This window comes from Silene latifolia, chromosome 2, assembly GCF_048544455.1.
Source record: "Silene latifolia isolate original U9 population chromosome 2, ASM4854445v1, whole genome shotgun sequence".
NCBI classification, from domain to species: domain Eukaryota; kingdom Viridiplantae; phylum Streptophyta; class Magnoliopsida; order Caryophyllales; family Caryophyllaceae; genus Silene; species Silene latifolia.
Genome location: NC_133527.1, coordinates 75,657,841 through 75,685,060, shown reverse-complemented (window position 1 = coordinate 75,685,060; position 27,220 = coordinate 75,657,841). Strand labels below are relative to the sequence as shown.

The 27,220-nt window shown below is 40.1% G+C and overlaps 1 protein-coding gene across 1 annotated transcript; it reads left to right on the top strand.

The window, feature by feature from the left end:
• The first annotated feature begins 12,550 nt into the window (after positions 1 to 12,550).
• On the top strand, positions 12,551 to 18,085 carry LOC141640984 (uncharacterized). The gene is made up of 3 exons (XM_074449661.1): positions 12,551 to 13,268; positions 17,715 to 17,776; positions 17,972 to 18,085. Exons 1-3 carry the CDS (start codon positions 12,551 to 12,553, stop codon positions 18,083 to 18,085), a joined length of 894 nt encoding a protein of 297 aa, XP_074305762.1.
• Positions 18,086 to 27,220: the final 9,135 nt, after the last annotated feature.

The following is a 27,220-nucleotide window of genomic DNA, read 5'->3' as shown; positions in this document are numbered from 1 at the left end:
ACCTTTGTTTTAACTTTGATCTTTTCATTCATCGTAATAGTAGGCCACCTTTACACAATTCTTTCAACTAATTTAACACCTCAATTTAGTTCGTTAATTCATTAGGCATCTTAGGAGTAAAATAACATTATTGTAAATGAAATTTGCAATCTTCTAATTTTTAATTGAATTCATCTTCCCATTCACTAATTTTCTCGCTAGCATGGAAGTGCGTGCTTAACACCTTTCCATTTGCACTCGTTGACAAATTAGAATTGTTTTTAACCTAGTTCGTAATTATTTAATTTAATTTATAATTAATAAACCTTTAATTTTTTTTACTTGTTTCTAATATTGTAAATTTTTTTTTTATTATTTTTTTAAGGTTCAAAATATGTAAATTTAATTTAGTGAATTTTTCCGTAATTTATTTTGCTGATTTCGAAATTAAAATGCAATTAACTTTGTTTTCTACAAAAACCGTGCACTGCACGGGTCTGTTCTGACTTCTGATCCGTGCACTGCACGGGTCTGCCAGTTTTGATTTCTTTTCTTCTTTTGTTTCTTTAATTGTTTACTAATCCTATTTTTAATAAATATGGATTGGTGAATAATTTTAATGAGTTGGGTTCAATTTAATCAATAAGTTGTACCTAATTTATTTCAAACCTTTGTATTTGTTTAATTTAATTTAATTAGTTTAATTCTAGTCTAATTTGTTTACTAATTAATAAATCGGCTAACATCATTAATCAATCTAACTTAGTTTTAGCCTTTTTGTTTACATTTATTTTATTTGTTAAGTCATAATAGTTTAAATTGTTTTTTTGTTAGTTTGTATTGTAATTTTGTATCATGTATATAGGTTTAATTTTAATTGAGTCAAAATAATTTCTATAGTTGTTGTAATTAGATCGAGTTGTAATTTATTTCTCGTTGTGTCGGCATGAAATGCCTGGGTTGTAATAGGATAGATCCCAATGGCTCCCCCATTCCTCCTAAGCGGTGTTTGCGCATCTTTTATTTCAAATCAACCAACATGCTAAAACAACTTTGACAAAGTTAGTATTCATGCATTAAACGACGTAGAAATTATTGTCACATGTTAGGGTTTTAAAACGATGTTTGCATATCATATATCGTAGTAGCTACGACCTTGTTTGAAATCCGATACTTGACTTAGTAGAGGCTGTTATTGACGGGCGGGGTTAGGTGTCCTTGTGGGCTTCCTAACACGTACCCTCACCCCTTACTCAAAATCTATGGTTTGTGGATCCGTCTAAATACCATTGGATTACGAGAGTCATTCAAATCGAGTGATATAGAGTACAAGTATTTATCTTTAATCACTCGTAGTCGATTGGCTTTATGCTTTTCGATGAAAGGTGTAAAGTTGACTTGAACGGTTCCAAGTTCCCATAAAACTTGGTGGCGACTCTAATTTGTCTTAATTCGATTCGAAAGAACCCTGAGTCGATAATGCCTAGTGTGGATCCCGCGGACGCAGTTCCCGAGGGCCTTGTCCACAGTTTGGCGACTCCGCTGGGGAAAAGAGGACTAGTTACACTTTGTTTCTAGGGTCTTTTCCTCCGAGGTGAAACTTGAAAAGAAAGTATTGGAAAGTAAAACATTACTCGTAGGGCTACGATTCATGCATAAACCCTTAAGGACTTTCCCGGGCCGTTGAAATTCTGGGGCAAGTGCATTCCCAAAATTGCTAGTTTGGTAGGCAAATTCATTAAAGCTGATAATGCTACAGAAGAAAAGACCAGGCTTGGATTTTCACGAATTATGGTTGAATTGAAAGTTGGACAAACATTTCTTAATACTGTTAATTTCTTGGATGAACACGGTCATGTCCTTAGTATTAATGTTGAATATGAGTGGAAGCCTACCATTTGCTCAAAATATAAGAACATTGGACATGAAGGTAATAATTGCAGGAAGGTATCACAGAAACAGCAACACAAGGCTCCTGTGAAAAAAGTTTGGAAACCTATTTCAAAACCTGCTGATCCTAGCAGCTCTGGAAATAATAAAACTTATGACTCAGAGTTCCCAGTGTTGCAGAATACAAAACCAGCTGGAGCAGTTCTACAACCTACTGACCACAATGAGACTGACAGTAACCTACCCCCGGAGAAGGATGCTGTCAGTCAACAGAGTAGTTCTCCAGTTCAAGAAATGGAAATATGTACAAAGGTCGAATTCCAGAAACTTGATATGGGTTTGATTTAATGACGAAAATCCGCAAATATTGATTATAAGGGATCCAAGTCATAAATAAAACGTGATAATTAAAAGGAAAACATTAAAACATGGTTTATATATAAAAGAACATAAGAAAATAAGAAAATAAAATAAAAGGAACGGAACAACAACAAACCGAGGAAGAAGAAGAAGAGCATGAATCTGCGGCAGCCTCGGAAGAGGCGCAGCAGATGCTGCGACCCTTCAAGAGGCGCAGCGTTGCTTTGTGTTTCTTCTCTACGTCTGGTTGCCTTGATCCGTAAAATGGGTTTGATAAAACGGTTTTTCAAGTCAGTTTTGAATGTACTTTTGACGCAAATCTTACAATAATTGAAACGGAAATAAAATAAAATAAAATAAAAAAGATGGGATATACACTCTCAGACTTACATATTTGACGAAACGATATTAACTAAGTTAATGTTTAGTGATTGCTCGACTCGAATGTATGAAGAAAGTGCCCTCGTAAGAGGATTTAGATTAAATTGATTGATGTGTAGTGGTCAAATTGGTCGGTCATGCAACGTGACTGGAACTCAGAATGATCTGAGCTTACGTGGTCGATTGATCAAGCATGTAGATATCAAAAGCTTAGAGCACGGTCTTAGAATGCAAAGGGAGAAGAAAAGGTCGGACACTTGCGTGAAAATATGTGGAACGAAGGTCCCTATTTATACTAAAAAATGTGAAGAGTTTAGGAATGACCCAAACATTGGAAAGAAATCACGGAAAAATCTGAAAATAGGCAGAAACGAGATGGGGATGAGGCGCAGCAGCTACTGCGATTCTTTCAAGAGGCGCAGCATCTGCTGCGTCATTTCCCGAGAGGTTTTCTCCTGCGGACGCGTGGGGGGCGACGTCCCACTATGCCAGGTGCTTGCACATTGCTTGCTTCCGCTCCGCCTCGTCGTGGTTCTTGAGGGTGGGGATGCTCTTCTAGGTACTCTACCTAAAGGTCCTTGCTCTATTAGACCCAAAAAGGATGGAGGGCATAAACCTTCTTGTAGAAGACTTGCCGAGACTTAGAAATGTCTAGGAACATACATCCTTATAACATGAGAATGACAATGTGCAAGGTGAATTTCCCGAGTCTTTTCAAATTTTCCATATCGATTTCAAAACCGAACTTGTGAACAACTTACTTTCAAAATAGCATGGTTTTAAAAACGCGGAATGCTGCCCAAGTAGGACTAGATTTTTCGGCCCAAAATGAGCTTTTATAGCCGGCATGCTGCCCATTTTAAATCTCATTTTCAAATCGATCTCTCGTTTTTTTTTCAAATTCAATCCAAAATTTTTCTCGAACCTTAACCAAGCATGAAATGCGTCGAGTCGTGTCCGAGTCCTGGCCGTGTTGGGCTAGGCGTGTTTTGCACCAAGTGTCTAGAACACGACCTTGTTGGGTCACCCAAGCTCACCTCTTGGGCTTCGAGTCATGTTGCTCTACCTTTTGGTCTAGGATAGTCCACAGAAACGTCCAAGCTAAGCCATTGTGGACGTTTCGTACGAACCTAAGGACTATGTTGGTCCAATCACGGGTTTAGTCACACCGGGTTTAGTTTGGAATCGAGTTATGATGGTTTGAGTCATGCCGTTTTGTCGAGTCTAAAATGAATCGAGGTCTAAATCCATCCTTGAGTTGAACCTTTTGGTTAGTCAGTCTTAAGTCGAGTCTTTGCTTGAGTCAAGTTGGTGTCGTATCCTTAAGTGTGCAGGGGCTCTTGCATTTGAATATTGACTCAGTTCGGGGTTTTCTTGTAGAAAGGACGCCAAAAACCCGACTTCAAGCAATGAAAGACGCTGTTAACAAACTCACTGAGGCCGTGAACCTCATGAGGGCCAGAATGGATGTGATCGAATCCAAGCTGGGTGAAGATTCATCTACCCCACCTCCGACTGATCTGGAGAAACGGTTCAAGTTCATTGAGGACCGTCTGAAACTCTCCCAGGGGAAGAACATCCACTACGAAAATGCTAGGGCCTATGCCCCAGTTCAGGATAAGTTGCCCACAAACATGGTGCTCACTGATATCCCAAAGTTTAAGGGCACAGAAGATCCGGTCCACCATGTTAAGGCCTATACGGGGTACTTAGCACTGAAAGGAGTACCTGCTGAAATGCTCTTTGAAACTTTCGCTCAATCTCTGGATGAACATCCGAAGGCGTGGTTCTACAATGTTGACCTTAAGAACTTCCCCACTTTCGAAGATATTACGGTGGAGTTCTGCAAGCACTATGCTGATAATGTCGAGATTCAAACCAACATAAGAACATTGGAGGTGATGAAACAGAAAGACAAAGAAGGCTTTATTGAATTCCTTGCAAGATGGCGCGCTGAAAGCGTGAAATTAGCCAAGAAGCCTGATGAAGTTGAAATGGTAGATAAGTTCGTAAAGAATCTACGACCTGTTTACCGTAATGCTCTGAAATACCAGAATTTTGGCTCTTTCAAAGAATTGATAAGAATCGGGATAAAGGTAGAAGATGATGTCAGAATGGCAGAAGCTGAAAAGCCAAAAGGATACCAGGGGGCCTCGTCATCTAAAACGATAGCACAAACAACGTCCCACTATGTTGAAACTGCCAATCTCTTAGAAGGGCAATCGAAGAAGCCGCAGCGCCAAGCTCCGAGGGCATTCACCGATATCGGATGCAATTATACATACGCTCTCCAAAGGCTCATAGCCCAAGGAAAGCTGAAGCGTATTGGTCCAACTCTGGACCCACCCGCTGAGCAACAAGGTAAATGGTATAAACCAAATGCCTATTGTGCCTTTCATCAAGCGAAAGGCCATGATACTGAAAGGTGCTATCGACTGAAGCACGAAATCCAAGACTTGATTAAGAATGGAACACTCCCGATCCCAACTGTTAAACCCAATAACATCACCAATCCATTTGGCGATCACGCCAACTTTGTTTCTGTCGAAGACAATGTCGATTATTCCCATCTTATCCGCCCATGTCACTTGAAAAAGGGTGTTTATCGGGAAAATATTTTTGGATTGCTCTGAATTCTTGCCAAACCCGAAGAATGAAATTCAAGTCGGAAGTCTTGCTCTAGAATGTACTCCTCTCGTTAACGAAGTTAATAAAGGACAATTCGATTCACCAACCTTCATCACTGGCGTAGATCCTCAAAGGACTACCTTAGGATGGAGGCAGACCATCAAAGGGATCAAGGACTAGAACCGAGCATCTAAGCTGACAGCTGAACAAAGGAAAGCTCAAGACCAGATTTGAAAAATTATGAGTCGGGATCCGTTTTCTTTTCTTAGTCGAGTCGAGTCTAGGACTTTCTTTTCTTGAAGTTGAGTCGTTTGTCCAGCGATGACCTAGGGTGTGTCCTAGGAATCGTTCCTTTGAGTTTGTTAAGCAATTGCCTTTCCAATAAAAAAGTTGCAGTTTTGTTTCTAATTTGTCTTGTTTTCAATCCTCAATCATTCCGAAAGCATGATAAAACGCACAACACACTAAAAGGCATCCCTGGGGTGGAAATATGTCTCGTTTCAAAATGTAAGGTACACTAGGATCCTGTGTTTGATTCTTTTACCTATTCCATGTCTGGCGATAGAAAACCTATCAAAACCAATGCTTAACACAAGCCTTTAGATGATTCTATGATGAACCTGGACTAGCTCCTGGTTTCCCTATCGACGATGGAAGGCAAGCCCATCCCCACAAAATCATCTCCTCTCGAAGAGAGAAGAAACCAACCCATTCTAACAAGGAATTGTTCGTTCTGACCCAAATTAGTTGGCGAAGCCATGTTTTCAAGGTGTATCCATTTGTGACTTGGAGAATGAGTAGAAGACTTTTTTTTTTTCAAAAATAATGAAAAAGTGAGAAAAAGAGAAAAAATGAAAAAATGAAAAAAAAAAAATGAAAAATGAAAAAAGATGAAAGAAAAAGAAAAAAGAAAAAAGATGTTGAAGTTATTGCGGAATGCTTTTTGGTTGAATGTCGAAGTTACGGAAGCCAGAATTCAAGTCAAGTACCCATAGTTGAGGTTCAATGGGCGAAGCCCAAAAGCGTAAGTAGTGACCTCTTTACCCTCTAAGTCCTTCCCGAGACGATTCAAGGGGATAGTCGGAATTTTGAGAATCATTCCGCTTGTCTTTGTTACACACTGACCTTTAGGGTCCAGATATGGAGATTTGAACCCACATTGTTTTCCAACCCATTTGCACTCGGATTTCGTCAAAACCGAGACACCTTTCTAACCACGATGTAAGCCATAACCCGTTAGCCTTAGCACCACAAAACGAACCTTCAGAATGATGGTTTACCTAACGAACCTTTTTTTACCAAGCTCCGCATCCCAAAGAATCAAAACCTTTTGTACCAACCCTAGACACGGGATACAACGGTACCTTACAGGCTAGAATGGGATACGACATGATACCTTAGGTGAAACCTTTGAGTGTGTACACACAATCAAAATGCCATGTTTATGCACCAAGATCGAACTACGTCGGATTTGATTTCGCTCCACGCGAATACGTAGGCAGTCCTTTAGAATAAGGGATTCAATCCACCCATCATCCAAGTTGCCATCTTATCGGTTTCTTACGAGTCTTAACCAAGTCCAAATGAAGCCACTTTTGTTTGAGTTGGTCTTAGTACTCGATGTAAGCTAGGATAAGGATATAGGTTCAGATGAATAGTATCAAGTCTCCGAATGAGCTTTATCGAACGGTTTAGGCCAAGATGCCGAGTCATATAGATGTAGGTTTGTGTTGGGAGCAGAAAATATTAAAAACCTGCTGAAAAGAAAGAAGGCGTGGAAGAAAAATAGTAAAAGCCCGCTGAAAAGAAAGAAGGCGGTGGCAAGAAATGATGAAAACTCGCTGAAAAGAAAGGAGGCGAGGAGAAGAGTGACGGAATGTTCCCAACAAGAGTGATGTGTGATGTCTAAGTGTTCTCATAAAATCAGTCTGTGTTTAGTATCTGGGCGAAGACAACGTTGTTGCTCTGTGAGTTTAATCCACCTTGTCAATGCCAAGTGATCTTGATTCCCATGTGCCCTCGGGAGCACGCCCCTGCCATACGATATCTCCGTCCCAAGTCCGACGGACTTGTGATTTCCATTTGCCATCTTTTGGCGCCGGAATGGCCAATTTACATTTCTACCCCCCAACAAGTCAATAATTGAATTAAAACCCGTGCACACTTACGGTTTTATTTTCCTTTTTGTTTCACGGTAGCGGGCTACGCCCACGTTGTTTACGGGTCATACGGAGTGTCTAAGTCGTATTTCATGCTCACCCATCAAGGTTCGATTTCAATATTCCAAAAACTTTTTGCGAATTATGGACAGATGATCCAAGTAGTGGAACCTTCTTGGGTCGATGACCCAATCTTTCGAAATTAAAAATTAAAAATTCAATTTTTGAAGGGCCGATGGCCCAATATTCCAAGTGATGTCAAATTCAAACTTCGGGTCGATGGCCCAATTATTCAAAATTTTCAAATTCAATTTTCGGGTCGATGACCCAATCTTTTAAATGATCCAATTTCAAGATCGATGATCCAAATGTGCTTATGTGATGATTATTGCTTGTACATTTTCTATGTTTCAAATATAGCAGGATATGCTTCAACTGGGGGCTCTAAAGTCTTCGACTTTAGAGCCATCACAAACTGGGGGCTCTGAAGCCGTTGGCTTCAGAGACCATTATCAAGATGTAAAGGATGACATCCACCAAGAATTCAATTCAATACCAGAGTATGAAATGGAAGATCGATGATCCAAATGTGCTTATGTGATGATTATTGCTTGTACATTTTCTATGTTTCAAATATAGCAGGATATGCTTCAACTGGGGGCTCTAAAGTCTTCGACTTTAGAGCCATCACAAACTGGGGGCTCTGAAGCCGTTGGCTTTAGAGACCATTATCAAGATGTAAAGGATGACATCCACCAAGAATTCAATTCAATACCAGAGTATAGAATGGAAGAATTCCATAGCTGAAAGCAAATGATGAAAGTGGCGGCAACCTCCACGGAAAGTCCCGTCCCATTTTGACACCTGCCAGCAGATGATAAGCTTTGGGCAAGTGTCAGCAGATGATGAATTTTGGACAAACGCCAGCAGATGATAAACTTTGGGCATGTGTCAGCAGTTGCCGAACTACGACGCGGGTTTGATTCCGTCAGAAACGGATACGTAGGCGCCTAAGGATAAGGCTCAACCCACCATATATGCAGCTTTATGGGTCGACGATCAACGATGACAATTTGACGCAACAGAAGCAAGAGTTAATCCTCAACGAAGTTTCAGGTATGATCTCTTCTTATGGCTGGCGAGCTTATAGACGCAAGTCTAATGCACTATAAACGACCCGCAGAATCCTCATGTCAAGAGGGACCTGGAGTATACTTTAACTTTCGCCTTGTCCAAGCCTCAGTCAAAGTGGGGGCTCTGTAGATACCTGTATCCGTCGATATTAGAATTTATAGAGAACCCGACAAACACCCGATGATGATAAGGACACATGTATTCTTTAGTTGTCATTGTCATTATTTGGGCTCGTTTTACGATGTAGAATAAGCGTTGTCAACGAAGTATTTTATTAATTTAAATGATATTTAAATTAATGTTTTTTAAAGTGAATTCATTTTATTGTTCTAATTTGAATTTATTTTCATAATTTTATTTTATTGAAAATAAAATAGATATTTGATTTGAAAAATCATTCTTTAATTGATTGATTTGAAAAATCAATTTATATCGTTTATAAATCGTATTTGAAGAACTCGTTTTTTACGATGGTTTTATACGCGATTTTGAGCTCGTTTTCAACTCGATTTAAACACGATTTTCGAAGCAAACTCGAGCCAACTCCTGACCCATAACCCAACCCATCACTCACCCTCACAACCAGGCCCTAAACCCATGCAAAACCACGTCCAAACCCTCCCAAACTCACGACATAAACAGCCCACACAGCTAGCCCGTCACCCTTCAACCCGAGTCTATTAAACAACCCTAAACCCGTTTAAAACTCGTCCAACCTGCTTCCTACCAGACCTACATCCATACCCGCATCCTATACCACTTATTAGTACCTTGCCCATTAAGAAACCGAGCCTAAAACCTTGCCAAAACAGCCGTGTACAGCAGCTCCAAAACAGAGCATGAACCCGTCCGTGTATGCTCTTATGCTCGTCTCAAATTCGCCTCCCTTCGTGCTAAACCTAGCCTACATTCATCCTTACCTTAATCCCCAAGTAACCTAGCATCTAACCCTAACAAATCCTATCTCTTTATCCACGAAAAGAGCAGTCAAAGTGGAAGACAAACACAAGCAACCCGACGGCTCTTCCTCTCGGCTAACCTACCTTAAACCCTACTTTAACCCCCTATAAATACCTCCCCTCGGCCATACTTTCATTCCTCTAAGTTCTCCCCACATGATACTGCAAATAACAACCATCAATTATCCAAAAAAACCCTAAACTAAAGCCGTGACAGCCCCTTGAAAACAGGGACACAAATCTTGTTTTCGAGTTTCTGTCGTGGTCTTTGGCCTTGTTTCTTGTGCACAAATCCTATTAAAACTTCTTGTTTATTTCCATATTCACAAAATTCAGTCTTTCTAGTTTCCAAAACATCTTTCGGATTGAAAAATCGTTGAGAAACGAATTCGTGGTGAGTGATTGAAAATCGCTGCTCAAGTCTGCCTTTTGAACGTGTTGTTTCGTTATTTCAAAATTCAATTTCAATTGTCTTCATCGACGACGGCCCCTTGAGATTAAATCTACGATCGATTACGACCCAAGACGGTGTCAACGATACATGTAGGTTGAGGGTGCATCAAATACTCCTTCTTTCCCTTTTTATTTCGTTATTTTTATTTGTTTTTCTATCGCTTATTTTATATATTATACATCGTCTAACATCGTTAACTATGAAACATTAGTATAGTATGAGTATGAGTTAAAGTGCCATTCCAAATACCCGCGTTGACTTGAGTTGGGAAAGAAATCCGCCAGATTGGTCGGTCGTATCCCCTTCTCATTTACATATCCTCGTATTTGGAATCGGACAGAATTAAATCAATCTAATTGACGTAGTATGTTATTTGTACCTTTGTTTTAACTTTGATCTTTTCATTCATTGTAATAGTAGGCCACCTTTACACAATTTTTTCAACTAATTTAACACCTCAATTTAGTTCGTTAATTCATTAGGCATCTTAGGAGTAAAATAACATTATTGTAAATGAAATTTGCAATCTTCTAATTTTTAATTGAATTTATCTTCCCATTCACTAATTTTCTCGCTAGCATGGAAGTGCGTGCTTAACACCTTTCCATTTGCACTCGTTGACAAATTAGAATTGTTTTTAACCTAGTTCGTAATTATTGAATTTAATTTATAATTAATTAACCTTTAATTGTTTTACTTGTTTTTAATATTGTAAATTTTGTTTTTATTATTTTTTTAAGGTTCAAAATATGTAAATTTAATTTAGTGAATTTTTCCGTAATTTATTTTGCTGATTTCGAAATTAAAATGCAATTAACTTTGTTTTCTACAAAAACAGTGCACTGCACGGGTCTATTTTGACTTTTGATCCGTGCACTGCACGGGTCTGCCAGTTTTGATTTCTTTTCTTCTTTTGTTTCTTTAATTGTTTACTAATCCTATTTTAATAAATATGGATTGGTGAATAATTTTAATGGGTTGGGTTCAATTTAATCAATAAGTTGTACCTAATTTATTTCAAACCTTTGTATTTGTTTAATTTAATTTAATTAGTTTAATGCTAGTCTAATTTGTTTACTAATTAATAAATCGGCTAACATCATTAATCAATCTAACTTAGTTTTAGCCTTTTTGTTTACATTTATTTTATTTGTTAAGTCATAATAGTTTAAATTGTTTTTTTGTTAGTTTGTATTGTAATTTTGTATCATGTATATAGGTTTTATTTTAATTGAGTCAAAATAATTTCGATAGTTGTAATTAGATCGAGTTGTAATTTATTTCTCGTTGTGTCGGCATGAAATGCTTGGGTTGTAATAGGATAGATCCCAATGGCTCCCCCATTCCTCCTAAGCCGTGTTTGCGCATCTTTTATTTCAAATCAACCAACATGCTAAAACAACTTTGACAAAGTTAGTTTTCATGCATTAAACGACGTAGAAATTATTGTCACATGTTAGGGTTTTAAAACGATGTTTGCATATCATATATCGTAGTAGCTACGGCCTTGTTTGAAATCCGATACTTGACTTAGTAGAGGCCGTTATTGACGAGCGGGGTTAGGTGTCCTTGTGGGCTTCCTAACACGTACTCTCACCCCTTACTCAAAATCTATGGTTTGTGGATCCGTCTAAATACCATTGGATTACGAGAGTCAGTCAAATCGAGTGATATAGGGTACAAGTCTTTATCTTTAATCACTCGTAGTCGATTGGCTTTATGCTTTTCGATGAAAGGTGTAAAGTTGACTTGAACGGTTCTAAGTTCCCATAAAACTTGGTGGCGACTCTAATTTGTCTTAATTTGATTCGAAAGAACCTCGAGTCGATAATGCCTAGTGTGGATCCCGCGGACGCAGTTCCCGAGGTCCTTGTCCACAAGTGGATTATGGGTGAATTATTTTATGTGATAGAATATTATATTCATGCCTACACTACATAGCTTACATACCTACACATTTAGATAAGAACAAAAGAAAAAAGGGAAGGACCGTATATTGGTCCTTATACTCCCCAAAACCGGTACTCCCTTCTCATTTTTAGGGTATTTTTGTTCTTTATTCATTCTTCTCATGCATATTCATTCATACACATGCATACTTCTCTTTTACATTGTTCATCTTTCTCAAAACTAGATAAATGATGATCCAAATTGTTCAATGATATTACTAATATTAATAGTGCAATATATGTGTATTAGTAATCAATTTTAGAAATCATCAAACAAATATGTTCAAGCATCCCAACGATCTAAATCTCCAAAGAAGGGAGGAAATAGCCATAATTAGGAGGTGAAGAAGGGACCTGGAGAGGAGGATGTACTACGTACTAAGGCCATGTATGAAGTTGTTACTATTCCTGGTTTATCCCTTGAGGATGAAGAGGACCCTGCTACTAACACATCCTGGATTACAAAGAGGGGCAAAAAGCATGTTGCAGCGTCTCATGATGTTGCAACCATTGCAACTGATTACCTTATTTAATTTATGTCTGATGACATAAAGGAAGAGGTTGAATATTGGAATAATGTTGTGTATTGTTTTGTACTTGGGGCAAACCCGCCATGGGAAGTCCTTCGTGGATACATACATTGCATATGGAGCAAACATGGCATTGATAAGGTATCGTTTCTACCAAATGGAGTTTTTTTTGGTGAGATTTAAAGATATTAAAGACAAGGAGGTTGTACTTATGGCAGGGTATTATATGTTTGATAATAAACCCTTGATTGTTAAGCCTTGGACAGAGAATATTGATTTACTGAAAGAAGATGTCAAGCTTGTTCCTGCTTGGATTAGGTTCCATAATTTGCCATTGAAATTCTGGGGCAAGTGCATTCCCAAAATTGCTAGTTTGGTAGGCAAATTCATTAAAGCTGATAATGCTACAGAAGAAAAGACCAGGCTTGGATTTTCACGAATTATGGTTGAATTGAAAGTTGGACAAACATTTCTTAATACTGTTAATTTCTTGGATGAACACGGTCATGTCCTTAGTATTAATGTTGAATATGAGTGGAAGCCTACCATTTGCTCAAAATATAAGAACATTGGACATGAAGGTAATAATTGCAGGAAGGTATCACAGAAACAGCAACACAAGGCTCCTGTGAAAAAAGTTTGGAAACCTATTTCAAAACCTGCTGATCCTAGCAGCTCTGGAAATAATAAAACTTATGACTCAGAGTTCCCAGTGTTGCAGAATACAAAACCAGCTGGAGCAGTTCTACAACCTACTGACCACAATGAGACTGACAGTAACCTACCCCCGGAGAAGGATGCTGTCAGTCAACAGAGTAGTTCTCCAGTTCAAGAAATGGAAATATGTACAAAGGTCGAATTCCAGAAACTTGATATGGGTTTGATTTAATGACGAAAATCCGCAAATATTGATTATAAGGGATCCAAGTCATAAATAAAACGTGATAATTAAAAGGAAAACATTAAAACATGGTTTATATATAAAAGAACATAAGAAAATAAGAAAATAAAATAAAAGGAACGAAACAACAACAAACCGAGGAAGAAGAAGAAGAGCATGAACTGCGGCAGCCTCTGGAAGAGGCGCAGCAGATGCTGCGACCCTTCGAAGAGGCGCAGCAGTTGCTGTGTTTCTTCTCTACGTCTGGTTGCTGCTGATCCGTAAAATGGGTTTGATAAAACGGTTTTTCAAGTCAGTTTTGAATGTACTTTTGACGCAAATCTTACAATAATTGAAACGGAAATAAAATAAAATAAAATAAAAAAGATGGGATATACACTCTCAGACTTACATATTTGACGAAACGATATTAACTAAGTTAATGTTTAGTGATTGCTCGACTCGAATGTATGAAGAAAGTGCCCTCGTAAGAGGATTTAGATTAAATTGATTGATGTGTAGTGGTCAAATTGGTCGGTCATGCAACGTGACTGGAACTCAGAATGATCTGAGCTTACGTGGTCGATTGATCAAGCATGTAGATATCAAAAGCTTAGAGCACGGTCTTAGAATGCAAAGGGAGAAGAAAAGGTCGGACACTTGCGTGAAAATATGTGGAACGAAGGTCCCTATTTATACTAAAAAATGTGAAGAGTTTAGGAATGACCCAAACATTGGAAAGAAATCACGGAAAAATCTGAAAATAGGCAGAAACGAGATGGGGATGAGGCGCAGCAGCTACTGCGATTCTTTCAAGAGGCGCAGCATCTGCTGCGTCATTTCCCGAGAGGTTTTCTCCTGCGGAAGAAAGATTTTCGCGTTTCTTTTATGGAATTGCGGTAGATCTATACTTCCTTATTTCATAAAATATGATTTACGAGAAATATTTTTCCAAAAGATATAAAAATAAATTATGGAATAAATATCTAGAATATTCTAGAGCATTCCGGCTCGGCAGTTTAAACGGTTTCTTAGAAAACGAATCGATTTTTGACCCGGACTCCAAATGAACTCTAATTACTGTCAAAATGACCGAATAGGCCCGTGGATAAAGACTAAGGGGTAAACACAAGTATTTGAGCTATCACTTGACGATAAACTTACAGACTGTCATAAATCGTTCCGCGTACCAAACATGTGGCCCAATCATCCCTGGGTGGTTGGCGGGAGGTGTAGAAATGAGGTATCTACAGAGACTCCATTTTGACTAAGGCTTGGACAAGGCGAAAGTCAAAGTATATCCATCAGGTCAATCGAAGATTACAACCTGATGACACGAGGCAGCTCAAGGGGTATGAGCCAATGACCTGTCGTCGGGAACATTTTAGAGTCTGTCGACTATCAGGAAGGGTCGTTTAATGTCCATTAGACTACCTAAAGAGGCTCGCCAGCCATTGGAAAAGACCATACCTGAGACTTCTTTCTCCAGATGTTTCTAGAGTTGCGTAGGAGCTAAGGTTAAGCATAGGAGCTAAGGGTAAGACCTAAAAGATATATAAGGATTGTGCTAGGGTGTGGGACCCTAAAGGAAAACATCGATGAGAAGGCGGCCTAAGGATAACCATGGTTTGGGGTGTATGAACCCTGAGAAAAAGGTGATCCTAAAGAAGTACGATCCTATAGGTAGAGGCTACGAGTATGAACCTTGGCAGTTTGGGAACCTAAGAACAGGTTGGTATAAGAACAAAATAAAATTGACGGCAGCAGGACGTCGGTAGGAACTGCTGGGGGAATCTGCTTGCGTCAGTCTCAAGCAAACTCTCGTCGGGGAATGTTGATGATTCTGTCTGGATTGAATCATTTCTGGGAATCTGCTTGTGTCTGCTTCCAAACAAACTCCATCTCGCGATAGGTGCAATCGGCTGTCATGAACTCTCGGTGGATAATAAAGTATCGATGAAGGTGAGTCTTAAAACACCGCTAAATAAAATGAAGAGGCTTGACTGATAATGGCGCGTCCAAAGCACCGTTGGAAATCCGCTCGTTATTGCAAGCGAAATCCTGATAAAGATCCTTGCTGGGAGATAAAATACTACGACGGTTTCGCAGTCAGCTTTAGAAACATATACGGGTTTGGGCGAAAAATAAATGCCCAATAGACCAAATATATGATGAGAAGTGGCGCACAAAAGATGGGCCCACAAATAACGAACTTATAGCAAACTTTCAAAAATTGAGCTGGAAGAGTGCTGGGGAACAGGCGCAACAAGAGCTGCGGCTCTTGGAAAGTGCGCAGCTAGTGCTGCGTCTTTTCCTGGGCTGGGTCTAAGTAAAAACTCGATAAATCGTAGGCTTTATTCATAGTTAACAAAACACAAATTCTCTCTAAACTCTTTCAAATTCCAACCAATTTTCGTCAACATTTGATCAATTCGTCCCATTAATCATGACTAATCGAGGTATACATCACATTCTTGCTTTTAATCATCGTTTTTGATCAATTAGAGCCGAAAAATTAGGGTTTTCCCTCCCCTTTATGTCGAAAAATTTGGGGGGTTTTCCCCTTAATTGATTTGTTTGATAAAATCGACATTAGAAATGAATAATGGGCAATGTTAGGAACATAACCATGTATTCTTTTTGAATTTTTGTCAAGTATTGAGCATTTGAGCGAAATTGAGACGATTTCTCAGCTGTTTCGAAAATGCCTCTAGGATTGTCCATTTTTATGATATTTGGTATTCTGAAAATCTTGTGTAAGGGGTAAAGTGTTAGGTTCATATACCTATTATTAGACTCTTTTAATAGTGAACTAATTAACCTTTTAATAAGTGATCTTTAGATCTAGTGCATGCATTACTAAATAAGAGATTAAATAAGAAAAACAATGTCCCTTACATTGTTATATGGCTAGAAAAATAAGGGCACAAATAAGATCACCTTCCTTATTTGTTCTTGAGCTAAAATGTAATGGATGATCCTCCAAAATCCCAATGTTGAGATCCTCCTATTGATTGCACCCAAGACAAGTCCCTTAAACTAATATATTAACTAACTAGATTAATATACTTGTATCCTTAAAATTAATTCTAATAATATTCTTATTACTACACTAATAATCTAATATTGTGATTAGAATTTTTGATGAACAAACTTATGATTTTCTAAAACAAGTTTTAGAGAGCTGTGTGAGAGATGAGCAAAAATGCATTTAAGATGAATGAATGAATGTAAAAATGAGAACAAATTCTCATATAGAGGAAGAAGGGGCCGGGTAGCATATAGCCAAAATGGCATCTTACTTTTGCTTTTTACTCTTATCAAAATGTAGGTGTGTAATCTAGTATGCAATAGCTATGATGATGTGCACTTTATCTCATAAAATAATATCATCCTCACACCACTACTACTCCCTCCATTCGGTCCATTAACATAAAATGGACTGCCATTTTATTTTGTTAATTTGTCACATGTCACACAATATGTCACATGTAGTATGTTACATATTATTAATTAATTTAATGCATATTTATCAAATAAATGTCATTTTATAAATTAATTAATTTACATACAACAAATTGACTAGTGATTCTTGATCACATAAATAAAACGGGTCATATAATGATAATTCACAATATATTGTAACTATAATTAACCATTTATTCTTATCTCTATTGTTTCACAAACAATAATCAATTTTAGTAATAAAGTATTTTAATTACTAAAATAAATCTTATTTAATCAAATTACAATAAGATATAAATATTCTCTTTCACAAATAAATTGTTCAATTTTAAGGAATTGATTAACTTGTATCGTCATACAATTAATCAAATTGTCTATTAAGGAAATTGTCCTTTAGGTGTGACCTTAAGGGATCAACTGATCACCACCGTCAAACGACAGTAATATCAAACTCTAGTTAGCCAATCATTACTGATTAATGTTGATCAGTTGACTATATAAATGAATCATCCCTTACGTATTCTTAATTTGAGATTTAAACATGTGATAGCACTATTGTTGATGAGGACACATACTCCAACATAAACTTCATACCATGTCGGATTTTAGATTTGTGACGACTTTTTCAGGACACTTTTCTAGGGCATAATCGCTATTATAGCCAAATGCTGCCGAAATTTCGACTCAAACCAATGACTAGGCTTGAACTTAGACATGACTTGACCCAATATTCCACATGAGTGGTCGGGTTTCGAAAGAAATGGCCAAAGATGGCCAGAAAAAGGCCACTTTTAGGGCTTAAAAATGCTTGAAACGACCTCATCAAGGCTTGTCGTGGCTTGACGCGACCTAATGTACTTTAATTTTGCAAGTGACGTTCCTTCTACGTCGGGGAGGGCTCCCATGGACATGGACGTAGAATTTAACCCTTCGCTCGCTCTTGTAGGGGGTGAGAGAGAGGTGGTGGACGAGGAGGATGCTGAGGAGGTGCCAAGGCGGGCCAATGTGGTATATGGTGGTCGCCAGATAGTGGGTGCACCCGAGTGGGCTGAGAAATGGGATGGCAGGCATCTCATTTGGGCGGCAGAGAGCCACCTGTCATACAGGACGGCGAGGATTCTGGTAAATTTCAAACTTGTCATTAGTCCTTATTACCTTTTCTATTTGCTTGTCATTTCATTTCTCATTTGTTTTGTGCTAAAGATAGCATTGTTTCAAATTGATACAAAAGGCCGGGAACATGAGGTCCTTTTCTGGTTACTCGACAATGATGGACGCTTTCGGGAGACTATTAGAGGAGGAGAAAGCCGTCGTTGAGTTGGGAGCCTTCGGGGCTCTGGTGGGAGCGTGGAGGGCGATCAGGGAAAGGATGATTTGGGCTAACCTTAGCCTGATTCTAGCTTTCCTTGATCGGTTCTGGGACATGACCTCGACTTTCCATATGCCTTTTGGAGAGGTCGGGGTCACTTTGGAGGATTACGCCATGATCTCGGGTCTTCCGTCTGGAGAGGCACCTTTGGTGTGGCCGTCGACGGCCATGAGAGTGGACTCAGCCGAGGCGAGGAGGCTGATCGGCTACAACCTGGCGGAGGGTACTGTGAGCGTTCATTGGTTGGTGCCGAGTTCTTACGCCAGGGACTACTTTGCGTGTAAGACTCCGGTGACGGTGATGATGGATGGGAGGAAGGTGGCTCCTCCTGCTTGTACTGTGGAGCAGAGGGCTTGCTTGTGGCTGTGGTGGTTCTTGTCTTCGATTTACCTTGGAAACAAGGGGGAGAGGCTGTCGACGAAGCTTCTTCCTTTTCTGTCTGACTTGAGTAGCCTAGGTCGGTGGGACTAGGTTACTCCTGGTTTTGCGGTCCTCACTCGCTACATGAGGGCCATGGTACGTCTTGAGCTGATGGAGAAGGGGTCTTCTCCTGCTACTGTAGGTCCTGGACTCTTGTTGAACGTACGAACCTTCTTTTGCATTATGAAAGATCATTACTTCTTCATTTATTTATATTTCTATCGAATTATGAAATATCATTATCGGGGAAGCATAAATGATTGTCTTGTCTGCAGGCATGTGTATACTCCTACTTTCCCAGCTTCGCGCCCAAGAGGACGAAGCCTGAGCCGAGGGCGTACCCTATCGTGAGAGACTGGGTGGTTTGCCGTAGGAAGAGCCAGCGCTCTTCTTACGATGTTTGTCGACGGGGTGTGAACGCCCTTAAGTTGGAGAGCGTAATTACTTTTGATTACTCTTCCTTTATTTTTTGTTTTTTATTTATTTAGAAGTGATCATAGGAATGACCCCCTCTTCCCGCTTAGAGCCGATAATAGGAATGACCATTCGTTTCCTTATTTTAGTGGGTGCCTAGACCTTGGAAGGACTACCCTGACGCTCCCGCTTTCGTGGCTGAGGTCCTTCGTCCTAGGAGCTCGAGTCTGTTGTTGCTGTGGACGCCTATGAGGCATGTGTGGTAGCTGAGCGAGCGTTTGACCCGACAGTGTTCTCGCGACACCTTTACGGTTCCCATCAATCCTCCACGGATTATGTTTAGGGAGTCTTATGACGCCGAGAGATAGGCTGACTTGGCGGACGCGAGCGGCGACGCGCTTCTCCTTCCTGGCGATGACTACTCCAAGTTCATTTACCGGAGGTTGGCGTACTGGCCGATTGTGTAAGTACTTTCCTTTTCTTATTCTTAAATTCACTTTACAAACGACGAACGATCGTCAAATAAAAAGTCATTTGAACCTTGTAGGAGATCGATGTGGCAGGCGTCGAGCCCCCACCTTACCCTGAGACACTCGAGTACACCGACGCGGCGAGGATGACGACGATCTCGGAGATCCGCGACTTCGGCGAGGAGGTGACGGATGCTGGTTTGGAGTAGTGATAGCACTTAGTGAGGAGGGTAAGCCCCCAGTTTCGGCTGTCCTCATTGTTTTTTATTGCATAAGAATCCGTTCGTTCCTTTTGAACCTTCTTTGTGTTTGAATGCAGGTCGCACCGTCTTAGTACGTGGCGCTGTGGAGGACGGTCAACCGGCGCGAGCCACGGCCATCGAGGCACTTGCAGGTGGCCGAGAATGAGAGGTATGAACCTCTCATTCCCTTTCTTATTTTATTTTGAATTTCATTGCAATTTCTCGCATTTTTGTTTTGAAATGAGGCATTTCTTCTTCCTTTGTATTCTGAGAGAGCGTCACCTGGAGCGGGAGCTGGCGCAGTCCCGAGAAGAGACAACTCGTCTGTTGAGGGAGTTGGAGGTCAGGGACGCTGAGATCGCTGCTCTCGAGGCAACCGTTGCTGAGCTGAGTGGCGACCAGGAGTAACAGCTTTTTTTGTTGTCGTCTAGTATACAGTTTGTACATTTTAGGCTTTTTTTGGATCTTCGGACCTGTTTTGGGCGAGAGCCCCTAGTTTGATGTATATATTGTATTTTGGTTGTATATATGATAGCCTGAGTGCGTTTGCTGCTGGGTATTTGTTGTTCCTGCAGGTTAGCTTAAAAACAAATTTGGTAGGTGACGGTTTGTGCCGTCATGCTGCCGAAATTTACATAGAATTTACACACATAACATATAACATATGAGTGGCGTAAATTGGCGCAAAATGAGAAAAGTAAAAAAAGTGCCCAAAAATGACAAAAAATGTCAAGAAATGCATAGAAAAATGTGTAAAAAATGCCCATAAATGAGCAAAATGACCGGACGATAGGGAGGGCTACCCCCTAAAAAAACTTAAAAAAAGGAATGTATAAGTGTGAAATGTATTGAAAACGAGGAGTGAAATGATTCCCCTAAAAAAGAAAATAAAATAAAATGGGTAAGTGTGCTTGTTTGGCGAAAATGTCGATTTTCTCTCGAAAAGCGAACCCGAAAATAATTAGGAAACACGAAACTTGGAAATTTGACGGAATTACCAAAATAATACCATATAGGAATAAGAAATTATAGCAAAAAGCAAATTAGGAAAGATTCAGATCTGAAAATCACGGAAAAAGGCTTGGGAAAGAGGCGCAGCAAGAGCTGCGACTCTTCGAAGAGGCGCAGCATCATTTCCCCAGCTAGTTAGACCTTGTAAGAAATTAGGAAACAACGAATAGTATAAATAGAGACTTCGGGGAAGCTTTTATTCACACAATTCCTTCGTCTTTATTACGTCTATCACATAAAAATTCCCATATCGTCATAAAAAATTTCAAAATCATGGATGCTTTTGAAAACCGTCTCAAAGAGTGGACGAATGAGTTCACAAATGTTGAAAAATATGACATGGGTGCTTTTAATTTGGGATCCATCTTGAGTCTCAAATTAGTGAAAATTGTGAAGCCTTTCTTGGATGCCTGTCTTTAGTATTGGGACCCAAATTTTCATGTATTCGCCTTTTCCGGAGGCGATATTTGTCCTTTCACTGAAGAAATAGCTGCTATTGGAGGATAGGACCCAAAAAATGCACCTGCTATACGTCTTAGCTCTCAAGGATATAAAAGCAAATTGAGAGACTTGCTTGGATTGACCAAGGCGGAGGTGAACCGTCTTATGACCTCAAAAGGAGTCCGTATGTTTGACTTTATTGACCGATTTATAAATAGGGAAGACCCTACTATTTCTTACGTTGCGAGGCGCAGAGCCTTCGGGTTTGGTCTACTTCACTGCTATGTCCTTCAAGGGCATGTTGACAAGGAAATGAGAGGGGATCCTTGTTTTCTGAGCCTAGTGGAACAAACGGAGCTGCGCAAGAGCCCAACATGCCTTGTTTTAGGAGAGACCATTCTTTGTTTCGATAACAGAAAGGCCAACCGCGAGCTTCCTTATTTGGGAAGTCCCATCATTCTACAGGTAAGAACCCATTTTCTTTTTTTATATATATCAACAGGTTTTTCTTATTTTTTTTTTTCGGTTGAAATATGGGCATTAATTCCTGCCTTCTTTTGCAGGTTTGGCTGATGGAGCGTCTGCGGTTGATCGAGCCCCCAGTTAATGTGCCAGGATACCATACTCGATCAATTGAAATGAGAACTAGACTCTATATGGTGGACTCGAGTTTGGAACTATTGGGAGAATAAGCTAAAGAATGAAGAAGGTCCCTTAATCAGGTGGATTGTGCCGTGATGGCATCTCAGGTCAGTTACTGAAGTCTCATCTTTGGATTTGACACGGTCAGTTTGTATCCCTGGCCTGGAGTTCATGATTTGCATTTATCCGGAGAGGCTGATGAGGCAAGCGGGGCCTTAGGCAGAAGATCCCGAAGCTTGACACCGTTCCCCAAACTGTATTGGCACACACTACAGAGTCTCCTCGAGAGTGGACAATTAAGTGGGCTCGGAGGAACATGTGGTTCATACCGGTTCATGTTGGCTCCTTATGGGTATCTAACTCATACCTGCAATGGAGAAAGGCTGGCACTCCGGAAGAGCGTGAGAAGTTGAGGAAACACGAGCTTGTGGATTATAAGATTCGCGAGGTAGCAAAGGAGAGTCAAAAATACTTAACTAGGGAGGAAGAAGAGGCCGGATTCCGAGTCGTTCATCCGTCAAAGAAACCAAAGACCTCTTCTGCCGTAGTGATGGTGATGGATCGAAATGGTAAGGCTAGACCGCGAGAGAGACCTTTGGTGATTAGATCGGAGATAACACAGGAGTGCCCGACTCGAGGTCGAGATAAGAAATATGACAAGGGTGACAAAGGCAAAGGGAAAATGGAAGGATAGCCTTAGTCATCTTATTATTTATTATTTTAGTTGTAATATACGAGGGGGTGTTTAGAATCCTAGCCTAGCATTTTATTTTATATGTATTTGGCGTATTATTATTATCTATTGAACAAATGAAAAAAAGATTAATTAGTTAAGAAACCATTGTGATTTTCTTTTAATATTCTTGTCGAATTTCAAATGCGACTGCAAATGTCCTTCTATTTATATTAAACAAATAATGGGTTGTATCTTGTGAAGGATTGCCTACGTATTCATTAAAAATGAAATCAAACCCTGTGCGTAGTTCGAATAAATGTAAAAGAATAATTGTTCGAAGGAAGAGCTTGTAATGAACTTTTAGAAAATAAGTACGAGCTTTACTTACTCCTAAAATACAATTCAATTTATTTGATGATATGAGGATGTCGAAGTGTCAAAATGCAAGAGCATAGTGACAATTCTTTATTTCAGCGGGCCAAAGACCATTTTTATTTCGTGTCGCATGAGCGGCACGTGGGTGTTACGCAAGGCGCTCTTTCTGTCCTATACTAAGGGTAATATCGTTTCAGTTGGTCGAGGTTGGTCGGATTCGCAAATACATTCCCATCTAGGCATGTAATCTTAACCGTACCCCCCGAGAGTATGGACTTGACTAGGGAAGGTCCGGCCCAGTTAGGTTTAAACTTTCCGCGCGGATCGACAGGCAGGGGAGCTCTGACTGATTTGAGCACCAAGTCTCCTTCTTTGATATTCCTGGGCTTAACCCGTTTATTAAAGGCTCGTTTGATACGTGACTGATATGTCTGCACATTATGTAATGCTCGCAATCTTCGTTCATCTAACAGGATGAGTTCTTCATATCTGTCTCTATTCCATTCAGCTTCTGGGATTTGACTTTCGAGCAAAATGCGTAGGGATGGAATCTCTAGCTCAACTGGTTCTACATAATCCATGCCATACGTTAGAAAGAATGTTATGGCCCCAGTGGGCGTCCTAACCGATGTGCGAGAACCCCATAGCGCAAATGGTATTTTGCTAGGCCAATCTCGATAATTATCGATCATTTTTTTGAGGATCATGACGACAATCTTGTTAGCTGCCTCTACCGCGCCATTAGTTTGACGTCTATAAGGCGAGAAATGGTGGTGCTTAATCTTGTATTTGGCAAGCAATTGCGCGGCTTCGGCTTGGAAATGTGACCCATTATCACTAATGATCTCATGTGGGCAACCATATCGATAGATGATATTGGTTTGTATAAACTTTGCCACATGTTTAGCTGTAAGAGCAGTGCAGGATACTCCTTCGACCCATTTGGCAAAATAGTCAATAGCTACCAAAATGAAACAATGACCTCCTGTTTCAGGTGGAGTGATCTTCCCAATGATGTCGATTCCCCAAGCAGAAAATAGCCAAGGAGATGTCATGGTATAAAGTAGTGAGAGAGGGACATGTTGCACATTCCCGAAGATTTGGCAATTATGGCAATGTCTGACGTATTTAATACAATCTAACTCCATTGTGGTCCAGTAATATCCTAGACGCGTGATTTTCTTTGCCATCATGGGTCCACTCATGTGAGGACTGCATTCTCCAACGTGAACTTCTTCCATCACTTTTTGTGCATGTGATTGATCAAGACAACGTAAAACTACACCAAGAGGTGTTCTTTTGTACAACTCTCCTTGCATGAGGAGGTATTGAGAGGCTAGTAGGCGTATGGCACGTTGTTCCCTTTTATCCATATCTGGTTGGTATGTACCATTGAGTTTAAAGTTTAGAATGGCTTGAAACCAAGGTTCCCCTGGACTTTCTTCTTCATCCGAGAGGAGTTTTACATATGCTGGTTCTGAACGCCGTTCAATGCATAAAGGCATTTTTACCATGTTTTCTGGCATATTAATCAAAGATGCAAGTTTCGCAAGAGCGTTTGCAAATTGATTCTCTTCACGAGGCAGGTGTAGATAAGTGACCTGATCAAAGAATTGGGCAACTTGACCTATCCTAGCCTGATAGGGTGCTAGACTTTCACTTCGAATTTTCCAAGATCCCGTAATTTGATGAATGATCAAGGATGAGTCTCCGTGAACTCAAAGATTCTTGATGCCTAAACTTACTGCTGCTTGAAGACCAATGAGGCAAGCTTCATATTCTGCTGCGTTATTTGTCACCTCGAAGTTGAGTTTGACAAAAAGTGGTGTATGCTCGCCTTCAGGAGAAATGAGCAACACTCCTATTCCAAATTCTTTTAAATTTGATGCTCCATCAAAATAAAGATCCCAAGAGCCTACACTGGTTTATAGGATATCCTCGTCTGGAAATGACCACATGTCTATTGCTTGGGTGTCGTTGATACGATTATCTGCGAAGAATTCGGCAACGGCGCGTCCCTTTATTACATTTAGAGGTACGTATTTGAGATCGAACTCTGAGAGCATTAAGATCCACCTTGCCAAATGTCCATTGAGAACGGGTCTTTCGAAGAGGTATTTGACAGGATCCATTTTAGAATAGACCTTGATAGAGTAGCTAAGCATGTAACGGCGTAGCTTCTTTGTTGCCCACACAAGAGCGAGGCATGTCTTTTTAAGAGGCGTGTATTTACACTCATATTCTAATAACTTCTTACTAAGGTAGTAGATAACTCTTTCTTCTTTCCCAACAGCCTGTGCAAGCTGGCCTCACGTTATTCCGAACGCACATTTCTGAGGATTGAGCCTCATGTTGTACTTTCGCAGTCTTAGGAAGAATTTGCGAAGGTTATCAATATGTCCCTTCCTATCTTTGGATTTGACAATCATGCCATCGACGTATACTTCCACTTCTTTTTGCATCATGTCATGCAGCAAAGTGGTCTGGGTGCGTTGATATGTAGCTCCAGCATTGATTAGCCCAAATGGCATAACTGTATAACAATATGTGCCCCACTGAGTGACGAAGGTTGTCTTATGCATGTCTTTTATGGCCATTTTGATCTGATTATACCTTACACACCCATCCATGAAGGATAACAATGTATGATATGCTGTATTATTTACCAATATATCGATGTGTGGTAGAGGGAAGTCGTCCTTGGGACTTGCTTTGTTTAATTTTCTGAAATCAACACAAACCCAGATTCGCCCATCCTTTTTGGGAACGGGGACTATGTTAGCCACCTAGTCTGAATACTCGGAAACTCTGATGATCCCGGCTTTGAATTGTTTATCGACTTCTTCTTTGATCTTAAGAGCCCATTCGGTCCTCATCCGACGGAGTTTCTGTTTTACAGGTTTGAAACCTGGTTTAATTGGAATTTTATTCTCTACAATATCTCTGTCAATTCTTGGCATCTCTTTGTAGGACCAAGCGAATACAACCTTGAACTCGTGTAGGAGGTCGATGAAATTGGCCCTTTCAGTTGGGTTTAAGGTCGTCCCTATCCTAAGTTTTTGGGGTTCTAGTTTGGTTCCTACATTGATGGGTTCGGTGTTTTCTATAACTAGTGCCCCTTCCCCCTCTTCTAGTATCTCTTTTACTATGTAGGGAGGTAATTCGACCGAGTCTGGGTCAGGATCATCCTTATTATCATCGTAAATAGAATTGCATTCAGAATAACACAAAGAGTAAGCAAAATCGGATTTATTCATATTAAATTTTGAAAATAGCTGAAACAAAGAACCCATCTGTTCAGTAGTCAGTGGCAGTAAAGCGACAGCTGTTGGGACATTTCCCAACCTACTGTGACTATTTGATACTATGCAAGGAGAAACAGGGGGATAGGGAGGGACGACAGAAGAAGACTCTCTAGCGACTTCTCTAGACTCATACTCTGATTCCGAATCCGAATCCGACTCCGACTCTGACTCTGACTCGAAGTCGTTCTCTTCAGGTTCTCCTTTGAACATCTCTCCTTCTCCAGTGGTGACTTTGAAGAGCTTTCCTTGGTTATTAGTCCATTTGATCGATTATCTCCATCCTTTCTACTGATTTGAATTGGTGTCATTGATCAATGATGCGGGGTTGAAATGGTCATCTTGATGTATCATGGTAATGATTTCATCCTGTGCTGCTCTGACAAATCGGTCTTCTCCAAACAGAAGGCTAACCGCTTGTTCGTCTAAGCAAGGTGTTTGACGAGTTTTGACGGTATGAACTGTCTCTAGAGGAATGAAGTAGCAATCGTGGAAGACCTCGATTCCGGCTAGTTGCATTACTTTATAGTGCCAAGGTTCGGAAAACTCGTGAAAGTACTCCTAGCTCCCTTCTCTCATGAAATATCCGTTTAGGGTAGGGAGATAGGGTCGCATCTGGATTCCATTACGGTTTTTGAATTGGGTGAGCATTTCTAAGGCTTCCTCTTTTGTGGGCTTATATCCCAATCCTAGTGGTATCCTTTAATAATTTCCTTCCTTATATGGTGCGACAGTATTTTTCTTAGCTGGGTTTACTGGCATTCCTGGGAAGTATCCCTGGGACTTAAGTATGTGGTTGACCACTTAATTGGAGTATGGCTTGAAGTATAGAGGTGCCAGTTCGCTCTCTACAAGATTTATGCTCTGAAATCCTCCAAGCTCGTATACTGGGTCTGTGATTACTTGATTGCTTCACATTTTCTCTATTACAGCCTTGATTGGTGACGAAGTGATCGTCACTACTTTGCCATCTAGAGGAATCTTAATCTTCTGGTGCAAGCTGGATGTTACTGCTTTGGAAGCGTGAATCCAAGGCCTTCCTAGAAGTATATTAAATGATGCTTCGATATCCACTATTTGAAAATTAACT

What these genes read in the sequence shown, in the direction of transcription:
- LOC141640984 (XM_074449661.1), top strand. Translation starts at nt 12,551, where the DNA reads ATGGCATTGATAAGGTATCGTTTCTACCAAATGGAGTTTTTTTTGGTG. An exon ending in AGTTCAAGAAATGGAAATAT is followed by an intron (nt 13,269 to 17,714) that starts GTACAAAGGTCG and finishes TCGCTCTTGTAG; the next exon opens with GGGGTGAGAGAGAGGTGGTG. An exon ending in TGCCAAGGCGGGCCAATGTG is followed by an intron (nt 17,777 to 17,971) that starts GTATATGGTGGT and finishes TTTGTGCTAAAG; the next exon opens with ATAGCATTGTTTCAAATTGA.